This window comes from Numenius arquata, chromosome 4, assembly GCF_964106895.1.
Source record: "Numenius arquata chromosome 4, bNumArq3.hap1.1, whole genome shotgun sequence".
Taxonomy (NCBI): Eukaryota; Metazoa; Chordata; class Aves; order Charadriiformes; family Scolopacidae; genus Numenius; species Numenius arquata.
This window is the reverse complement of record NC_133579.1, coordinates 45121312-45142140: the sequence shown is the minus strand read 5'-3', so window position 1 is coordinate 45142140 and position 20829 is coordinate 45121312. Positions and strand designations below refer to the sequence as shown.

The following is a 20829-nucleotide window of genomic DNA, read 5'->3' as shown; positions in this document are numbered from 1 at the left end:
GAAAAGGAATGTAGCAGTTACTGCTCTCTTGTCCCAAGCTCACTGAATATAGAGGAATTTGCAAGTCATGAATATATGAAAGTAACAAGCGCCCCTCAGAATGGGCTGCTCTGCTTCTTGCATCATGCCAAACAAGTGCTATTGATCACCTAATTTACTACTTATCCATGCCTTAGATTAAGAAGTTCTTTGTTTTCATTATTTTTCACTAGGAGACTCACTGTGTTCACAAATGAGACAGGTTTCCTTTGTGTAAGTCACCTGATAGAACTCCAGTGTCAGTCAGAGCTGTGGAGTTACAGTCCTTGTTCTGCTGTGATCAGTCCGGCTGTTGTCCCTTTCTGAATAATACCACCTCAGCTTTAAACAACAGCAGGATCGATGGCTCTCAAGAACCAAACTGATGCGTATCCTATAGGAGATATTCCTTCTCCTGAAATTGCCTTAAAACTTTAGTACTGGATTCAGTGAGAATACAAGGCACTAAATGTTTGAGCAGTTGAGCAGGTTTAGACATTGACTCTAAATATGCTTTTTAAGTAAGTGACTCCTGCTCAAATCCTTGTGCTTTTCCATCCTTTCTAACGCACTATTTAGTGCTTGTTCTGCTAGTATTACCTTTTTTTTTTTTTTCTTCTTTTTTTCAGCATTGGATACAGACTCAGAGATGATTTTTCTTGTGACACTCTTGAACAGATCAATCCCTCAGACACCATTCATATAGCAAAAGCCAGTAAAATGGATGTCTGAAATCAATTAAGCCCAGATTTTGTCTATTTAAATGCTGAACACTCAGAAGTTCCCGTTAACTTGACTTCCACTTGAAGTCTACCGAAACTGCTAAGCACTTCTCTAAGTCAGTTCATTTCTTTACTTGACCATTTTGGAAAATCTGTGTTGAATCCCTGTTTCAGCTGTTGTGCAAATAAAATGACATCTTGCAATTCTGTAGCAACACTGTATGAACTAAGAAGTCAGTGACCACTGATACCTAGAGAAGCAACTTCCTTAAATGAAGAGTTATGCAGAAGCACTGCCTAAAATTGCAGAGAGACAGCTGTTGACCCAACAGATCTCACTTCCAGTGTTGCCTAAAATCATAGAATCATAGAACGGTGGATGCTGCTTTTCATTAGATTTTTGAGACTGTAAGGAGAAGACATGCATTTGAATTAGCATAAGGAAAAGTACAGCTGCTATTTCATCCTAGTTTAGTTTTAATCCAAATCATTCTCATTAACTAAAACGTAGAGGAAAAAGCAAAAGCACCATATTGCATTTTGATGTGAGGTGGATTTTTTTCCACATAGATGTTTCTGGCAATGACACATACAAGAGATTTAACATGGATCCAGGCTTGGAGAAGGTTCTTCCAATAAGCAGGTGATGCCATTTTTCCTGTAGAATTCTGCCTCCAGCAGATTAATCCTTGCATGCTCTCTGATCACCTGCTCTACGGGCTTATTTATGCGTCTCCCATACTCTGAAGATGACAAAACAGCGACAGGTCTTGCTATTTCCTGTGAAAATATAAAAGTCTCCTTATAAGAAAATCAGAGAGTGAATACATGGCAGTTATCTGTTGCTAAATGTGCTGTGGCCAGGGGCAAAAAACCAGACAGAACTGTACAGCATCTGCTGCATGGCTGTGTATTTATTTAGCAGTGATCTGCACTCTTACTGTTCCAACCCTGACCTAGTTTTTTATGTATATTAATAAACTGTGAATGTATGACTAGACGACAAGATGGTAAGATACAGAGCTGTGCCATGAGCTACTGTGGACTGATAATTTTTTACACACATGCACACGCATGCACACGTGTGCACACACACAGGCGATTACCATGGGATTACTGGCAAACTAAATGCTATTTTACTGGAAAGTGGCACAGATTTTATTTTCATTCTTATTTTTCCTGTGTGCTGGCTTGCATGATTCATTTGAAAAATAGGAGAGATTTAATTTGTGCCCCCTGTTGCAGGAACACGTACCCTGCTTGCACAATTCAGTGAAAGCACCACATGAAAAAAAGCAAAGCCTGAAGAAAAACCCTGAGCAACCGCTAATCCATGCAAGCTTTCTCTGAAGGACATAAAGCATATACTACTGTATTTTTGCACAATGAAAGGTTTTACTAAAAATGCTTGTAGCTGTAAGAATACAGAAATAACCGCTCTGCAATGATGGGAAGTGGACTTGGCGAAAAATAACCTGACCAATAAAAGATTATTTTAAGCTTGTTCTTAGTAAACTGCGCTTTACGTGACTCTGCAATCACTATTTGCAATCTGCAGTTCCTTCCTCTGCTACAGCAACGGGGAGCTCTGGAGTCAGAAGGGAAAGGCAGGATTTGTTTGTTTTTCTTTCCCTAGCCAAAGGTCTCTGATTTATCAGGCTGCTTGTATGCTTACGCACTGGCCAACACAGTAAGCCTTGGTCGCCAATGTGTTTCCCTAGTCTTATGATGTAATACTTACAAGGAGAATCAAAATGCGGATGCCACACCACATTTCAGGTGCAAAAATATGACTTATTTGCCACAACAGACACAAGTCTGAGCCATGTCAGCACTTATAATAGAACCCGTACAGCACACGAGCCCTTTCATTTCCTGTGAAGATGCAGGTGGGAGCACGGACCTGAAGGGTCTCATAGGAGGGCAGGCAGCTGTGAGACATTTCCAGACTCATGGAAAGAAGTAGATCTGAGATTATTGGGAAGAGGCTGTAAACTCTTTTTTTCACAAAAAAAAAAAACAAACCAAAAAAACAAACCAAACCAAACGAAAAATAAAACCAACAGAAAAGCCCATTCCAAAACAACCATTCGTCTCCCAACTCTCCCCCTACCTTTCCTGCCTACCCTGCTCCACCCCATTAAAAGCTATTCAGTACACCAACTTTTAACCCCACCACAACAAAAATCAAATCAAGAAGAATATCAGGCAAAAAATAAGACCATTTCCTCCCCCCTCCAGTTGTGGATAAATGCTGAAAAGGAGAAATGACTCAATCTTTGTACCATCAAGAAAGGCTTTGCTAGTGATACAGGGTTCACAGTGCTAAGGACAGGCAGCAGTTGTAATTCCATTATTTTGTGTTCCCTTTAAATAAATAAGATTCAGTTTTCAGCATCCTTGGTAGCACAGCGCTGACTGTGCACAGTGGCATTTCATCTTTGCAGGTTTGGCATTCAGCAGATTTCTGATTTTCCAACAGTTGGCTGGGAGGCATCCCGCTACACGCCTTCACAGCGTGTAATTCTAGCACTGTTAACACTTGAAATCAGCAATGGCAGCCTTGTGCAAACACTCCACTGCAGCCACTGTACTGCATGCAGCTAAACCGAGTATCTGTCACTCTACTCTTGGATTCCCTGGGTGCAGCCAGGCTCTCTGCAGGAAGTGAAGGGCTTACATCTAATGGTTTGTTTTTTTCCCACTTCAAGGAAGGGAGTGTACTGTGGTGGATTCAGCCTGTCTCCTTTCAGTGTTGTACTAGAGTGGCCTTTTTTTTAATGTTTTATTATATAAAGTTCTGCGAGGGCCACTGAGGTAATTAAAGAACAGGAGTTGACTATGTGACTTGCACTTCATTATGGGCAAGGTCAGTGTTGGGTGTCATCATGTGCAGGAGGATCATGTTGTAACATTCAACAACTGTGGGTCTGATGTGCCTCCATGCTAATTAAAGAGCTGGATTAAGGGACACCTGTTCAGGCAGAGTCCCTTGTGTGCGCTGCCCAGCAGAGCTGGTATGAATTCTGGCCCATATACATTTGCTTTAGGAAGCAAACATAGAAAAGTAGGTTTTGTTGTTATGGAAAGGACACAAGAGCTCAGTAAAAAACCTTAACTCTGCATTGATAAAACTTTTGACACAAATTTCCAAGCTGGAGGTTGGGCTTGCTATTGGGGGAGGGGGTTTGGCTGTGTTTTGTTTAGATAAAAAGGCTCATTTTTAATTGGAGTGGTCATTTACATGGCTTTTGGCCTCATGCAGATTTGCAGTTGAGTTAGTAGGCTCCAGCAGGTGATGGTAAGGGGCGTTCCTGGGATTCCTCTGGGAGCACCTAATACTCCCTGCCCTATCTATTAGAGCTGAAGGGCATTACGGCTGTGCACTGAGCTGCCTGGCATAATAGCTGCTAGTGAGATGAATCACAAGCAGTGGCCTTTGTCACAAAATAGCAGCAGTTTTATTACATAGCAATTACAGCAATTTTAACTTTTGTCTCCCTCTTCCTTCTTCCATCTCTGTCCAATATAATCACCAGTACAGGCAGCCATTCCTAGCCTATCCGTCTCTTTGCGTGCCATGAACCCACTGGGGTTTTGAGGCCATTAACACACAGAGGTTGTATTTCATTTGGTTATTGACAGCCTCAGCTTATGTGTATATGTAGATATATAAATATATATTATGTGCACACACTTGTGTATGTATGTGTATTATTCAGATGCTGCATGGAAAAATACTTATTTCTATATATGTGTATATATTATAGTATTTCTGTTTTCAAGGCAGATGTTTAAAAACATGGCTTCATACTTCCTTAGTTATCAGGCTGCACACCAAACCCAGATTCTGCTGGCCTTGAATGCTTTGCCCAGCCTTTTCCAGGCATGGCTGTGGTCTTCTAATTGCCCACTCCTTTGCACAAGCTCCCAATAATTTCCTTCCTGCAGGGCAATCTTGTGTAAGTTTGCGTAACAAACTCACCAGCTTCAGAGACTTGGGCTCACTCAGCGAATGGTGGCATAGGGGAGGGTGGATGTCAGAGGGCAGGGGTTGAGTTGGGGTCCCTGAATCCAGTCCTCTCAGGAAGAAGAGATTTCAAGCATCACAGAAACAGCTGCAGGACCACCTGAATTGCAACTCTTGAGGGGCACAGACAGTTCAGAAGTCACTCTCAGTGACCCTGAAGGTCTGTAACAGAGGGTTTGCTTTGCTGCGTGTATTTCATTCCCCATGCTTTAACTTGCATATGGCTTGTCACCTGGAAATCTACAGGATGCCAACAAGAAGGAGCTAACTCAGGTGTCTTCAATGGCTAATGCTTTTTCCTAAACCTTCAGGCTGAGGACAATGATGTCCTCTTCCGATTCCTTTGATACCATATAGGCTGCATTGCAAAGGGTAAAACAATGCCTATAGTCTCCACCCATGTCAGAAAGTATAAAATACCTTAACAAAGATAATTATGAAATTATCAAAGGGTTACCTCCTCATTAATGTGAAGACCACGACCCTTTGCATGTTCTCTGTCACATCGGTGAAGTTTTTTGTTGTAACCCTCTGGTCTATTAAAAATGGAATCATAAGTGGAAACATCTCCTGTCTTGAGAAAAGGGAAAAAATGGCTAATTTGCAGTATTGCTTAACTTTAAAGGTTACAGAATACATGTAGTTGAATCAATACTTAATAACTCAATACTTAACAATTAATAAGAGTGTATACATAGCATTAGATGAATGGCAACTGTAATATTACTGAGCTACCATTAGCAAGTTTGGGTCACTCCTTTGGAATAGTCTGCAATAAAAACTTCTAATGGTGTGTGGTATCTTTTTAAAGTCTGTTCAGCTCTGGAATTTCCCTCGTGGCAATCTACCTCAATTTTTCCCTGAAGTCTGCTGTAACTTTTGGAAATTTTACTGGCTACAGTAACTTATGTAAAGCAATAGAGGAATCAAGGGAGCAACTGTCAGCCAAGGGATTAAAGGCAGGAATTTCTAGCTTCTGGCCACATGCTGAGCACATCTTCCTCTATTTCTCTCCCCTTCAGTCTCTGACACACAGTTGGGTTTAGGTATTTAAGCTGCAAAAAGGAATGAAATTCCCCTTCCTGTACAAATAAAAAATTTCAAATTATTTAATTCCTTAATTGTGCAGAAGAATGAGTTGAAACTGTTTCCTCGCCCTGTGGCTGAGCCCTGTGCTGTGAAGAAACTTATTCAACAGCTGTTATCACTTTTTGTTTCCATACCAGTGGAGCAGCATTTTTGACAAACCAGGTCATCGGAGTGTCAAAGCAGACTTTATATTGTAAAGCAAAAGCTCTACCATATGGTTGATAATTCCATGCAGATTGGGTAGACTGCGAGCTCCACCAGCCCCAAGTGCACCCCACCAGCCCTCTCACATGCCCTTGCCTTGTTTTTGTTGTGCTCTATCACGTTTTGTTAAGCATGGTACCATCTGTGCCCACTCACCTTTGGCTCAGAGCACCTTCCCAAGGTAAGGCTGAAATCAACATGAAAGAGCCTGAAATTACAAATCTACCTGTCTTTTAGCAGGGCCACCCAGTCAATGCTGGAAATCTAGTTTTGCTGCTCCTTTAACGCTCAGCGCTGTGCTGTGGTTTGCACCTTGCCAACATCCCTGCAGACTCTCACAGGTGGCCAGTTGTCCCTGTCCAGTGCTTCACGTTCAACAGCCAGTCACTTGGGTGGGGAGGGGATTCACAGGGTTTTTTGTTTTGGGTTTGTTTTTTTTTTTTCAGGGGGAAGCTGCTAAGTTCAATGTCTCACATGACTTTTGAGAGTGGTTTGAGAAAGGTTTGCTACCCAGGTAGTATAGCCCAGCTGAGGCTGAAGGTCTAAGATTGTTTTCATTTCTGATTTTAAATATGAGAACACAGACAACAAGGAAAAAGGGTGATAAACGCAGCAAAGAGTGAGGGGTGAGGCTCTCTGCTAGTCTACTTGAGTTACTACATGTTAAGTGTCAATGCAACACCTTCAGAAGCATTCTGTTACCAAGGCATATATTGATGTTATTGTTTTGAGTAGCTCTCTTGGTTTTCTTTATTTAAAGCTCAGCATATGAAAAATTTGCACGATGCACATTGAAAACCTTTTCTCTCAACTGAAAATGGAGCAGTTTCTTATTAAAGCATCCCTGAGAGCATGCGTTACCAGAAAAAACACAGGTGCCGCATCCAATCCTAGTGACAGATGGTGCCTTTCCTAGTGCTCCCCCTAAAGACGTCTCACATTTTGGTGACACCATGTGTCTGGTTCGTCCTTAATCCTTGGCAAACCATGTCTCTGCCTTCTCTTGCCATCCAGTGAAAGACATTATCTTCATTTTCCCATCCACAAGTACCAAACGCCTGTTACACTTCGCAAAAGCCTCTGAAGTTAAACCCTTCTATTTAGACATTAAGACAGCCTAGCTAGCAGCAAACGTGCGGCATTTCCACTGGGCTTCGAAATATTAACGGGATTTTTTAAAACACCCACCTGACCATGTCCCTCAGGATGAGGGCCGAGCCCTTGCACAGGGACCGAGCACAATGTAGTCATGCTGCAGAGAAACCCAGGGGAAAGTCTTGTCCGTCCAACCCCGCCGGGGCCGGCCGGGCTCCCCACCTCGCTCCCTTCCCTCCCTCTTTCCCTCACCTTGGCCACCCGGTAGAAATAGCTGAGCTCCGGAGGCCCTTCCCGTCCGGCGGGGACGTGGCCGAAGACAGAGAAGGCGGAGAGGGGAGGCCGCCGCTTCATTCCCGCCGCGGCACCGAGTGCCTCCTCTACCGCTCCCGACCCTCCTGCCCCCGGGACGCCCGGGGCGGCCGGCGGGTCGGAGGAGGCCATGCTGCCGGGCGGCCGCTGTTACCCGGCAACGCTCGGCCAGCGGCGAAGGGCGGGACCGGGGCGTGCCGGGAGTCCCACACACCGGGCCGAGCCGCCTCCGAGGCAGCCTGAGAGGAAGCGGGCCCTGGGGGGCGGATGGGCCCTGGTGGTCAAGGCCCGGCGCGGGGAGGGGGACGCGGGAGCTGTGGACGTTTCCACAGAGCGATGTTAATTAAACAATTGGACAACGAGTTGACCATGAGCCAAAAATGAGCCCTTGTGGCCAAGAAGGCCAGTGCTCTCCTGGAGCACATCGAAAAGTGTGGCCGGCAGGTCGAGGGAGGTCATTTCCCCCCTCTACTCTGCCCTGGTGAGGCCACATCTGGAGTACGGGGTCCTGTTCTGGGCTCCCCAGTCCAAAAAAGACAAGGAACTACTGGAGAGAGTCAGGCAGAGGGTCACGAAGATGATCAAGGGACTGGAGCATGTCTCTTACGAGGAAAGGCTGAGAGACCTGGGTCTGTTCAGCCTGGAGAAGACAGAGGGGATCACATCAATGCTTATAAATATCTGAAGGGCAGGTGTCAAGACTCGTTTCAGTGGTGCCCGGTGACAGGATAAGGGGCAACAGGCACAAACTAGAACACAGGAAATTCCATCTGAACATGAGGAAAAACTTCTTTACTTTGAGGGTGGCAGAGCACTGGAACAGGCCTCCCAGAGAGATTTGCGGAGTCTCTTCTCTGGAGATGTTCAAAACCCACCTGGATGCGTTCCTATCCAACCTGCTGTAAGTGAACCTGTTTTGGCAGGGATAGTGGACTAGATGATCTCCGGAGGTCCCTTCCAACCACTACATTTCTGTGATTCTGTAAACCCATAAGTGTGGAGTGGCGGACATGAAGACATGATAACAGTTTGGGCCCAGGTTTGAGCAGCGGCCTCAGGGCCATCTCAGCAGGCAGCCTGACCAGCTGCCCAGCCCAGGGTTCCAGTGCCCTCACGGCCAGCTCCCTGATCCTTGGAAGCTGGGGAAGAATGTCAGGGCAAAGCCTGGCCGAACGGGAGTGACTTTTTCCTGTGGGTGTTTGCGCTAATCTGGAAATCCCCTTTTAAGTGGAGAGGTTGAATAAAACCACACCAAAACATGGAGTTCCCACCAGAGTGAGGATCCCGGCTCTTGGGGAATGTGGGGTATCTTTGGCCCGCACCTCCTCGGGCACAAGTTTTACCAGGATGCTCAGCTATTTCAGGCAACGCAGCTGAAAGTCTCTCACAAACACTCATGTCGGGGACATTGAAAGTGACCATCTCTCCAGTGCAAATCTCTAAGAACGGATTGACTCTAACTGCTCTGCTGTGGTAGCACCTGGTGCCTGGTTTCGGTTTTCACCTCACGGTTATCCTGCTTCAATACATGTACATAACTATGCTTACTGTGCCACCTGGGGATCTGTGACGAGCTTGGTTTGTTTTAACTTTCTTTTCTGCAACCGCAGTTGTAGAACTAACATGTCATAGGTACAGCATTGCTATTATTATTATTGCTACTAGTGTCTTTCGGCAAGCTCTTTCACAACAGCGCTCTTCCAGGCATCTTATTTTTACTGAACATCCAAGATTTTTTACTTTTACATCCAAGATTTATTAAAAAAAAAAAAGAACAAACCCAACATTCAGGGTATCAGAGATTTTTGCAACCAATTCTTTTGGGTGTGACGGATCCATGCAATAATTCAGGTCTACTGTAAAAGTAAGTGTAAAAGTGCCATCCCTACTATATAGCTGCCACTCTCCCATCACTAACACACTGAATAATGTAGCCTTTTGCTTCTTTGCAAGTGCAGTGTGGAGGTATTTATACTCTACAGTCTTGGGTGGGTGTTTTTTTAAATTGTTCATGACAATTCCTATCTGCTTTATCTAATAACGTCCCTCCACCAATTAGGGTCCTCTGCTTTCTGCAGCATGGGCCAAATTAGCGCAGCGAAAGCGAGCAGTGGAATTGAAAATCCAACAGCTGCCTTACATCAGCTTCCTACACAGAGACATGTTTGCCGCTGTGCAAGTGCTTTTTTGTAGTTTAGTCCGAGAACCAAGAGATAGCAAGCCCATTTATAAAAAGCAGCTCAGCTGAAGCTGCAGCTATAAATAGAGCCACAAGAAACTGTTTCCCAGAAATCTCAACTAAGCTAGGCAAGAGCTCTGAAGTCAGATCTGAAATGTTTCTCTCCAGTTTTCCTTCTACTGTTCACATCTAGTGCATTTTGATTAACATTTAAGATGGCATTAATTGAATTGCACTATCTGGATGCAATTTGGATTGTCAGAAATACTGCTGGATGCTTGTTACAGATTTGTCCTAAACCAACCATTTTAAGTAATTTAAAATTATGGTTTTCAGTTCATTTTTCCTTCCCAATGAAGATACAAAACGCTTTAGAACTATTTGAATCTTACAAAGGCTTTTTCTTCCTGGTCGCTTTTTGCAGACTCCCCAGAAGCAGGATATGAATACCCCAGGGGTTTTTGTTCCAGTTACAACCAGACTTAGATCATACACTGCTATTATGCTACTGTTAAGTGTATGGTCCTGTTATAGAGTAGCAAGGGAGGTCGGTCTGTTTCCATAGTAATTTAAATATGAACATGAAAACAATTGTGAGAGCAATTTTAATCTGCATGGTCATACATAAGCATTCAAATACACTTGAGCTCAGAGACCAAAGTGTTAAAAGTTGTTTTGAATTCAGCGTGTTAAGGAGAAGTTCAATTGCCAGCTTTTTTAGGGATTAGCAATATCTCCCTCAGGTTCCACTGCTAAGGTTCCTGAATTTCAAATATGTTGATGTGCACTTTTAGAGTCAAAAAGGTGTCTCAAAGGTAGGGTCACTGTTCTGAAATGTCAGACTGGCTTATGGAATAACTTTGCAAGAAAACTCCTAAAAGGAATTTGTGGAGCAAATGGTAATGAAGTGGGGGGGGCAGGGGGATGGGATGGGGTGGAGATGAAATGACAAGGGGATGGAGACGGGATGGACATAAGAGAACAGATGATATATAATTGGACAGGTCATTGATAATGCTGAAAAACCACAGTAGCTGTTTTCTTACTACAAGCTGACGTACCTGCTTCAGACTCACGTCACTTAGAGCTGAGATGGGTAGCCTCAAATGAAGGCTTAGCAATTCATCTCCTGTCCTTGCTGCTTGACCTCAACGTGTGTCGGATGGCTGTATGTTCCCGACTCTTAACTGATCCACAATGGAGAGATAGCCTTTGCCAGCAAATGCTGCATCCCATGGCCCTTGGAAAAGAGGCTGAAACAAAAATGGCTCAAAAACTTTGGTCCCTTTCCACTACCATAGTTTTGGTCCAAGCCAGTCATTTCACACCAGTGCTTGTTTCTTCCAGACCCTGAATTACTGACAGACTACCTGTCCCAAACAGGAAGGCTCTTCAGACATTTTCTGTACATCACCTGTAGAAGTCAGCTCACCTTTTGCAGTCTTCAGGGCTTTTTTTTTTTTGTTCATTAGCTACTCATAAAAAAATTTAATTTTAATATATCTGTTGTTTCAAATAATTCTCTACACGTTCATTATGTCTGAGCCTTGGTCTGTAGATTGCAAACATTTCCTGGTTGGCCTGTGACTACAATTTCAACTGCTGGACTGGAGAATTAAGCTTTTCAATTATTTAGAATTATTTTTATTTTAATGACTGAAAAACAATTTTAAAATGATAACTGGTTAACAGATACAATTTCAGCTATTATTTGTATGTTGACTCATATCTGCTAGATGGGTATTCCAGTTCACTGAGTCAGACAAATATTCTTGTTCAATAACTCTCTTGGTAGGTAGAGTAATACACAGTTTTATACGGGGTGGACATTACTTACATAACAATTGTTATTTGTAAGACTGTTTTGGAATGCAAACATGAAAATTTCTGGTCCTGGAATGTCAGTCTTTCTAAATACTTCACGTATTACTTCCTATCAAAACCGAGATTTTCAGGTAGAGCACCTCAAAGGCTACAAATATATTTGAAAAATACTCCACCAAAAATTTTCAAACAAATCTTGGCAGAATCTTTATTTTGAGCAGTGTCATCCTACAACATAAAGGGGGTCATATCATCATAGTTGCAAACAGAATTTAAATGTCCTTACCTTGCATTTTTACATATTAAAAACTACATTGACCAGAATAATTTCTGCTCTTAAATTTGAAAATGTTTAAAATTAGTATGTAGCAAACTTTAGGGTGAACCAGCTACAGTTGATTTATACACCACTTTTGACAAATCTGCACAAATTTGAAGTACTTCAAGGAACAAAAATACTCTCTTAATTATGTGTTTTATTTAAGGCACATATATCTCATTCTACATTTGTTTCCTCCCCAGAGTCACTCCACTATTTTGACAAGAAACGAAGAATAAAACTAAAGAGCCCTAGTCATAAATTTTTTCAGGGTCCACCTCTAAAAAGCATTGAAGGGTAATATCTAGGTCACGGGAAGGAGAACACGCTATCTGAAAATGAAAAATTAAAATACCTTCATACAGAAGATATTTTTCCTTTTCAAAAGGAAAGATACATATCAAAGGACAAGGTAATCATTGCTTTTAACAGTAAATCTGCAGCTATATAAAGCACCCTGACAACTTAGCAAATTGTTTGTCCTGATATGAAGTTCTGAAAACAAACCAGGACAGACTTTTAACAGCTCTACCTTCAGATGAGCACAGCTGTTGCTTTAGAAATGAGCAGGTTGAACTCCTACCTGTGCCTCAGTAGAAAAAGGGAAGGTCTGTAGATATTTTACAAAATAAAGGAATCATAGAGGAATATAAAGAGGATGAAAAATGCTTTTCACACAGCATAAATAAAATGCTAATGTCTCTTTTTAGAAACAGCAGCTAGATAGCATTAATTTACAGATAATCTCAACAACTTTTGTAGTTAACAAAAATATCTGCAGGTCTAATTTTGCTTCCTGCCCTTCGGTAGCCCGCCATAAATTGAAGCAAAGCGTTGACTTTGAAAAAGAAATCTAGCAGGTTCCCCAGGTGTTCCCATTTGGATTCCATTTTCCCAGACCACAGTGAATCACTCTTACATTGATCTTTTGGCTGCTGCTTCACGGTGTGAAATACATTTGCATTGTACTTGTTGAAGTCATGCTCCTTGTGGTTTGCTAGTGACCTATGAACTACGGCACCACCATGGAAGTTGTAGAACTTAAGCCTTACTGTGATGTAGAATATATGGAACATCAAATACTGATTCGCATGGTTATCATAAAGCTTTTCAGGTTACACACTTATACATGAGCAGTGTTATATCCAGTTATTGAGGCAGAGGAAATCACAGGAGAGGAAGAAAGAGGATACAAGAACTCTGGGTCAGTCTAGACGGGAAAAATAAAACAGTATAAACAGTAGATGTAAAATGCATTGGAAGACAAAGTATTTATTGGATACAAATAGCTTCTCAGCACTAGAAAAATAATAATAATACTCAGCAGCTGAAGGCTAGAGAGAGGATAGTATGCACCTTTCTTTGTCTGGGCATCATACTGCAGGTATAATCAACTTTTGCCCACTTCCTTGTTCTTTAGCAGGTTTTGGCTGCAAGAATCTGAATGCAACTACAAAATGAGAGAAGAACACCAGTGAAAGATGAATGCTCTGAACAAGGGCATCTTCAACATGATCTTGGAGGGCACATATATATCTTTCTCTATATTTCATTGAGGCAGTCAGCTCACAGCCATTCAAATGTTTTAACGTTTTATGGCTTACAGAAATATAATATTGGTTAACTTTTATCAAAATCATAGAAACAAGGCTATCAAATTAGGTACAAGGTTTGCTACTGATGTGCAAGAATACAAATGAAAAGCAAAATCCTGAATGTACAGGTTATACCTAAACGCTGCACATAGATACAACAGTACAATAAAATCAACTTTAAAGGGTTTTCATCCACAGTAAGAAATGATTGCTTTGACCTGTGACAATACCGGAACGATTTTAAGGGCCCAAAGTACATTCAAAGTCTAAGAGATTAATAAATTTTTTTCAGTGTTCCTAGGACAAATTCATAGTCAGTGGAGAGGAGGGATTTAGGAGAAGCCTTAAAGCACAGGTAATGATAGCTTGGTTTAGGCAATGACTGAGACATTGTTTCTGCTGCTATGTGAGCTATTTGGAAAGTCTTTCATTCCACTGGAAAATATTTATCTTAACTTATTAATTAAAAGGAAGAAATCATAAAGACAACAACAAGAGTTTTAACAGACTGAGCACCTATCTTGAGAGTTACTGAGCAAGTCTCCAGCTCTGGGTGAGACGTCAAGTGTGTTATGTTGGACACAATTGAAATAACTTGCATTTTGTTTTTAGACTAACTTAAAGGGATCAAAATTCAGTTTGTCTATTTTACTGCAGATGTAGGCATTTTGAAATCTACTGCCATTTGAATTTGCTAGTGGGCGAATGGCTGCCATGAGTAAATGATGCCACACTCAGTGAGACTGTGGCATGATGCCATTTATTTGTGAGCCACAGTTTTGAGAACTCCTTCTGAAAGGACACCAGTGCAACATAAATATAAATGTATGTTCCATGAATAAGAAAACGGAATACTTATTACATTTCCCTAACATGCCAGTGCTAATAGTGCATGTGTTAACTTCTGTATTCATACCGTATCAGTCAGAAAAAAATCTTGTCATTATATGCTATTTTGTAAATAGGAGGATTTTATTAATTTTGGTCTTGTTAGGATGTTTTGACTAAAAGAATATGTTAATTTCAAGTACTGACTATAGCAAAGCAAAAATTAGACTTTCCTATCTATGCTTCAAAAGAGCATAGATAGTACATTGGCCTGGTTTTTCATTCTTTCACCTGGCTTATCTATGAAACTCCACAAGTGTAATACTTTTTAATTCAATGGGTTTTAAATTAATCTTGAATATCCACAAAGTAGCATTTTTTGTATCTTCCACTCATGCTCATGTTCCGATAAATTAGATAATTTTAAACATCCCATGAAATACATTGTAAAGGTTAAGTGAAAGGCATGCAAGGGCAAAAGAGGTTGTCAAAGTGCAAAACAAACAAAACATTTCTTCTCTTGTACAGCTTCTCCTAGTTATCGTTTAAGCATTGCAGGCCAGGTAAAGGAGCAACACTACTACTGTCTCCAGTCCCCCCCACATTACTTGTGTTCATGGATTTGAGGTAAGTCTTCTGTACCACCTAGGGAGTAAATGACTGCAAAGTGCCTAGAATGCGACCCAAAACTGAAGACAACAGAAGTGATTCAATTTCTGAAAGGCAATAGCGAGCCTAGCAGATATTATTGACTGGGGCCATTGCTGGCCATAGCCTGCCTCAATATCTAACTGCTGGATAAAAAGCAGCAGCAGCGGCAACAGCAGAGGACGCGCAGGTTTAAAGCAACAGAAGCCATGTAAGGAAGCAAAACTAAGAGACAGCAACAGTAAGACAAAGTACATATAAACTTTTAATGAATTAACCTTACAAAAGACAATAGCTTCAAAACATTTGACACGTTTGTACAAAACTATTCCAGCATTGTTAGTTCTCTCTTCAGAAAGAATGCCAGCAAGCCACCTAACGTGTCCCTGGCTATGAGATGCAATTGGTGATCACATCCAAATCATGTGTGGACAGAGTAAACTTATTTACAAATACTGTATACTTTAATACCAGATTAGTGGATGCTATTGGGGAGCGACTGTATTTTCCAGAAAACACCATGCATCAGAAAATATTATGCACCCCTAGCTTTATTGCCTTTTTTCCCCGCATTTGTCACAAACATCTCTTTTTAGTCCTTTCAGGATGAATGATCTCCTTTTAATTCCTATTCCTTCTTTTCTTGTCTTCAAATAACAGTGCAAGTAGCAGTACAATCTTCCAGTCCTATAGTGTACATCGCAACTGTCCTTGAACATAGGAAATCAAGGTGCAAAATGATGGCTCATGGGACTATTCTGCAGCCATATTAAAATAAGTGCCACATACCAGAAAATAGCACGCATGTTAAGGGCCAAAATGTAGTTAAAAAGTGCGTGATACTTTCCTGAAAATATGGTACTGATGACACGTACAAGCATTCTTCAAGATGCCATGTTCCCTTGTGAAAGGGATCTTGTCATTTCAGTATGTACAAAGTATGTCTTCAATTCTCCTTTTCCTTTTACATTTATTATTCCTCTGCAAGTGCTCATGTACCCCAGTGTTTGCAGGACGTTGTTTGTCTCCTCTGTAACCTGCAACAATACAATAATGCAACCTGTGTTGATAACAGAGCAAAGCAGAATCCTCTTCCAGAGTGTAAAGAGAATGTACAGCTGAGCAACTATAAGGGTTTGGCTATAATGCTTATAAGACCTCTAAGGATCTCAAGTGAAGTCTGAGCCCCTGAGCTTTCAAATAGCCTGTTGCTGGATGCTGATTCTAATCTCTTACATCAAGTATCACATTGGGTATAACCGTCTCTGTACCTAGGATTGCAAACAGAGGGCTCGCAGATACACAAATGGCACTAGGGACAACACTCTTCCCTCATACAGCATTCTTCTCAACTTCAGGAGTTGCTTCCCATTTCAGCTGACCTAAGCTTCCCCACCTCTTTGCAGATGCTAAGGCTGTGTGAATGAAGTGAGAGCAAGACATTAGCATCACCTGCCAGAGCTGCTGTTGCCAGTTTCTCACATAACTGGCAGTGAAGCAAACTTTAGGCAGTTCTGACATTTTAGGTGAAAGCCCACTAGGACAGAGGTTGTTGAGGAGGTCGAACAACAGAGTCGTCTCAGACTGTCTGTGTTTCTTTGTGAAGCAAGCAACTGTTTGTAGATGTCATTGCTTTGACATCCCTTCTGTTTTCAGTTTTGACCAGCAGTGTGTGACTTTACTTTTCCATTATTTAGTTCTGAATAGTCTCAATCACAGATTTGGAGTGCTCTCAATCACATGCTGGGATCCCAAAGTGCTAGGCAGCACAATAGGCAGATACGTAAAATGTGATCCCTATGGAATCCCTGGAAAGTTAATAAACTGAAGGTCTTTTCTATACAGATCTATCTATAATCTATACAGATAATTATCTATAAAGATTATTAATCAGCATGGTTCACTAAAAGGGAAGTTTCATAATTGCTTTATGGATTTAACTTGGTGTACAACAGTTATGGTAATTTCCTTTATTTAGAAATAATTAACATCAGGAATGCTGTTCAGAGATAAGGTAGCTAGTATTTTACGAGTTTAGAAATTCACAGAATAGACACATGATTTCTCTCAAATCCTCTCTTTATCTAGGGATGCATTTCCAGGCAACCCATGACTTCCTCCACCATATTCCTCTGTAGGGTCAAGACAAAGTTTTGATTCTTCTCTCATTTTCCCTGTAATTTTCTTTTAATTCTTTACTTCCCTGCCCAAGGTCTAATTCTTTTGAAATGTACAGATACAGCTGGAAGGTAATTTTTTTTTTTTTTCTGTAGGCGTCTGTAGCTCCAAAACACAGACCTGTTTAGTGTACAAATATATGATGTTTTTTAAGCACCAAACTCAAAGGATTAAGATAAATACTAGCACAAACCCAAGACTTACCTGTATTTTATCTAAGACACCAGTGCTGTCCATCCTGCTGGCCACATTTACTGTATTGCCCCAGATATCATATTGTGGTTTTTGAGCTCCAATTACGCCAGCTATTACAGGTCCATGGTTGATACCTGGAAAACATCAGAACTTAACATTAAAAAAGAAGATCCACCAAACAAGGACACACAGTGCATCTGGTAACAAATCAAGTCAATGAACACGGTATTTGGCCCACACTGAATGGCAAGTACAGCCACCAATAGTCTGTTCACACTGTTTTATCAACCATTTATAGCAGAAGGATGTTAGTTATAAAAATGCCAAAAGTTAGTTCATCTAGTTTTAGTTTTACAGCTCCCTCCCATCCTGAGTAAATTTGGTATTTTCAACCATTAGTATCCTAATAACCTGCTACTGCCTTTATTAGATAGCATGAGGAACACACTGTGGGAGGGCAGCAGCTCCTGGGAAAACAGATAGACAATAATTTCATTTCAACTTGTAGTGAAAAGGGGTTATCCTCTCTGCAATAGTTTATGGCCAAATCAAATGACTCTTACAGTATTCTTTGCCTCTTAAATGTAGAACAAACTAATGTGAATGAGCTGGGAGGATTCAAAGTCTTGTTCTGAAGGCTGGATTGCCCACAGAATGGTCCTAAATAACTGCAATCAATATATATGTATTCAAGTAATTTGAATAATAATGGAGTAAGAGTAACAAATTGCTAGCTCTGAAATGCACACTGTAAGAGCGAAGAACAACATAGTGTAGTCCCTCATTAGACTCCGGGCATTTTTTGTCTTGTAGTCAGTTTTTATCCTATGTTAGGTTTGTAAAGGGAGTGAGTTGGACTCTGCTAGCAGGAAAGGAGACCGGAAGGCAAAATCAAAAGCACTATCGTTAACCAGTGTCAAATATCTATAATTGTAACTATACATACAGGTGAGCAGGAAATACACCCTAGTGAGAAATAAACCCTAGATAAGCGAGTAGTTTCGATTTCTAAAATTATCTCCACATCAGTGGGTCACAACTGATCTCCACAACAGTGGGTCTATTAATTCCTTGACAGAAATCACCACTAGGGATATATCTATGCAGCAAAAAGAAAGTGTGATTTTAGCACGGGTAGGCATCTCAGAGCTGGCTCATCTAGTATGGATCATATGTAAGGTGGCAGCATGGGCTAGCAACCAGGCTATAAGCCCACCTAGAAACCGTGGAAAAAGTGACTGTAGCAGTTAAATTTAGAAAACTGGGGAAATATGCAAACCCTAAAGAATACCAGATAGAACCTGATAAATATTTCTCTAAGTGCTTGGGATTGAATGCACAAAGGGACTTGGGCCTTGCAACAGTCTGCATTACAACCAAGTCATGGGTGTGTATTTCTGCCTCATGACATCCAATGCGTAGAAAGCCTAGGGACCTGAGAGTGGAATCCATAAAAGCCACCTACCGAGTAGCCCAAGCTGGCTAGTGGGGAGTGCTGAAGAGATGTGTGTGGCCTATGCTCTGCCGTGGTCCAGAAATTAGGGCAGTGCGGTGGGACCTTCCCACCAAATACAATGGGCAGGAGGTGGCTTTTTTTTTACCTCGTTCCTGAACCACCACAGCTGATGGTTAGAGTAGTACCTCAGGGGCTGGAAAGCCAGCTTCAGGTCCCTCCACCTTCAAGGAGAGCTCTTCCCATAACTCTTAGGAATGTGTTTTGGCCACCCAGGCATTCTGGGATGTGCTGCTCTGTCATTCCTGCTAGCGTGGGTGTTCTTTCCATGACACACATGAATGTTTGTTAGGGCAAGGCTGGAAGAGTAGTACTCTCAGTCCAGGTGAATGCTCTAACAGAGGTTGATACCATCTGTCTCCTTCTCTCATATCCAAAGTGACATATAATTATTCCATGGAAAGTCAAATACTGTTCAGCAAATAGTTTTCAGCAGGAAAGACAGAGAATATCTCATTCCAAAGTATCCTGCAGCCTGGGCTCATAGCATTCTCCAGGGAACCGGGATCCCTGTGCTTGAGCAGTCTCAGCCAAAAGCGGAAGTCAAATTAAGTTCACTTACAACACAGATGAATGTTCTAACCGTGAAGCTATATGGAAAACAACATATCAGCCTCTGTTCTGTTCTGAAAAAAAAGAAGAACCTGTGCAAAACTTGCCACAAAAGCGTATCTGAGCTTGCCTAATAAACCAAGCAGCTGAGCTTGGTTTATTCAGGAGGAATACCTGAAATAGAATCTAGGTGCTCCCCTCCCTTGCCTGACAGCATCAGAGTAGGCTGTGTACCTCCTAAGGCACATCTAGCATTTCAGGCCCTCACAAGAAAATGAAGGTTGAAAGCTCAGACCTCTAGTGAGTTGCAACAATTCTAGGGTTAGATTCTGGCTGAGGAAGATTTTTACAAATGGCAGTTTGGGTTTAAATTCTTGTAGCAGGCATCATGTTGGAGGTAGATACTCAAAAGTTTCTTTGGCTCTAATTGCTATGGATATCAGATCCTTTCATGGTCAGGTGGTGGTGGGAAGTGGAGAAGTGAAGTGAAGATGGGAAGTGAAGATGCCTATATTGGATCAAGATGGCAAGAGTGACAGTTTGGGGCCTGTGTCCCTTTGTAGATTTAATTATTCTTCATTTCATGAAGCAAAGGAATCTGACTTCTCTGGAACCTATAGGAATAGGAGAAGCACACACTTTAAAAATCACAAGTAGGTTGTTTTTTTTTTTCCCTGGAAATTTTGCTTCATGATCCCCACTTTAAATGAATCAGTGTTGCTTTAATCAGTTCGCAGATTTAGGCCCAACACTCAGCAGCTCTTTATCTGTACTGACATTGCTGATATAAGTATGTTTGCAAGTATGTGGCATGTGTCATCTATGGTAAGAAAGGAAGTTTTATTCTGTACAGAAATATGATATCTCTACACATTCCTTTTAAACTCATCAAGTTCTGTGACACTTTGAGAAGGAAGCATACTTCAGATTTGCTTTGTCGTTTTTTCTAGCAAGGAACACAAAACATACTGGCAAAGGAGCACTCTCAGGAACACACGAATATTTCAAGTCAGAAGATAGGAAGTTTTGCCAGTGGGTGGCACTGTGAAATAAACATGAAAGGAGAAGCCGAAAGGAAAAGCAAGCAGCACAGCAAGAAAAAGAGAAGACAGGAGAATAACTGTTGGAAATCAAATACTTCTGACATGTTTACAGGGTTTATGTGTTTCCAATATTTATTTACTGCTTTCATTTCACACTTTCCAAGTTACATATTGCATTGTAAGACTGCTGTGTATTGCTATCAGGAAATAAAAATTTTGGAACATATGGTTCTTGACCAGCTCTGAATTAATTTATTTCATCAGGCTTTTCATGGCTTACTGCAGCTGCCTATTTCTGTTTTAAAATACCATGATGCACAAGTAGAAGCAATTAGAAGATGAAATACAAGGGATATCCCTTTCAAATATAAACAACTGTTCCTCTTTGCTCTTATTTGTCAATAACCACAAAATAACCAAGAATAGAAATATTTGTGTAACACAACTCCTTTGTGTAACACTGGGAAGGAAAGGGTGCATTTTCA

General features: G+C 41.4%; 2 protein-coding genes across 2 annotated transcripts in view; both read right to left on the bottom strand.

Annotated features, from left to right (window-relative positions):
• Positions 1-1203: 1203 nt before the first annotated feature.
• CFAP90 (cilia and flagella associated protein 90) lies at positions 1204-7606 on the bottom strand. Its single transcript, XM_074146871.1, has 3 exons — positions 7411-7606; positions 5228-5344; positions 1204-1520 (listed from the first exon to the last, which is right to left on the bottom strand). Exons 1-3 carry the CDS (start codon positions 7600-7602, stop codon positions 1341-1343), a joined length of 489 nt encoding a protein of 162 aa, XP_074002972.1. The 5' UTR covers positions 7603-7606; the 3' UTR covers positions 1204-1340.
• Positions 7607-15747: 8141 nt separating this feature from the next.
• Positions 15748-20829, bottom strand: part of ADCY2 (adenylate cyclase 2) — a 223165-nt gene continuing 218083 nt past the window's right edge. Inside the window, exons 24-25 of the mRNA XM_074146221.1 lie at positions 17246-17370; positions 15748-15900 (exon numbers count right to left, since the gene is read on the bottom strand). Coding sequence (XP_074002322.1) covers positions 15748-15900; positions 17246-17370 — 278 coding nt within the window. The remainder of the gene's footprint in view (positions 15901-17245; positions 17371-20829) is intronic.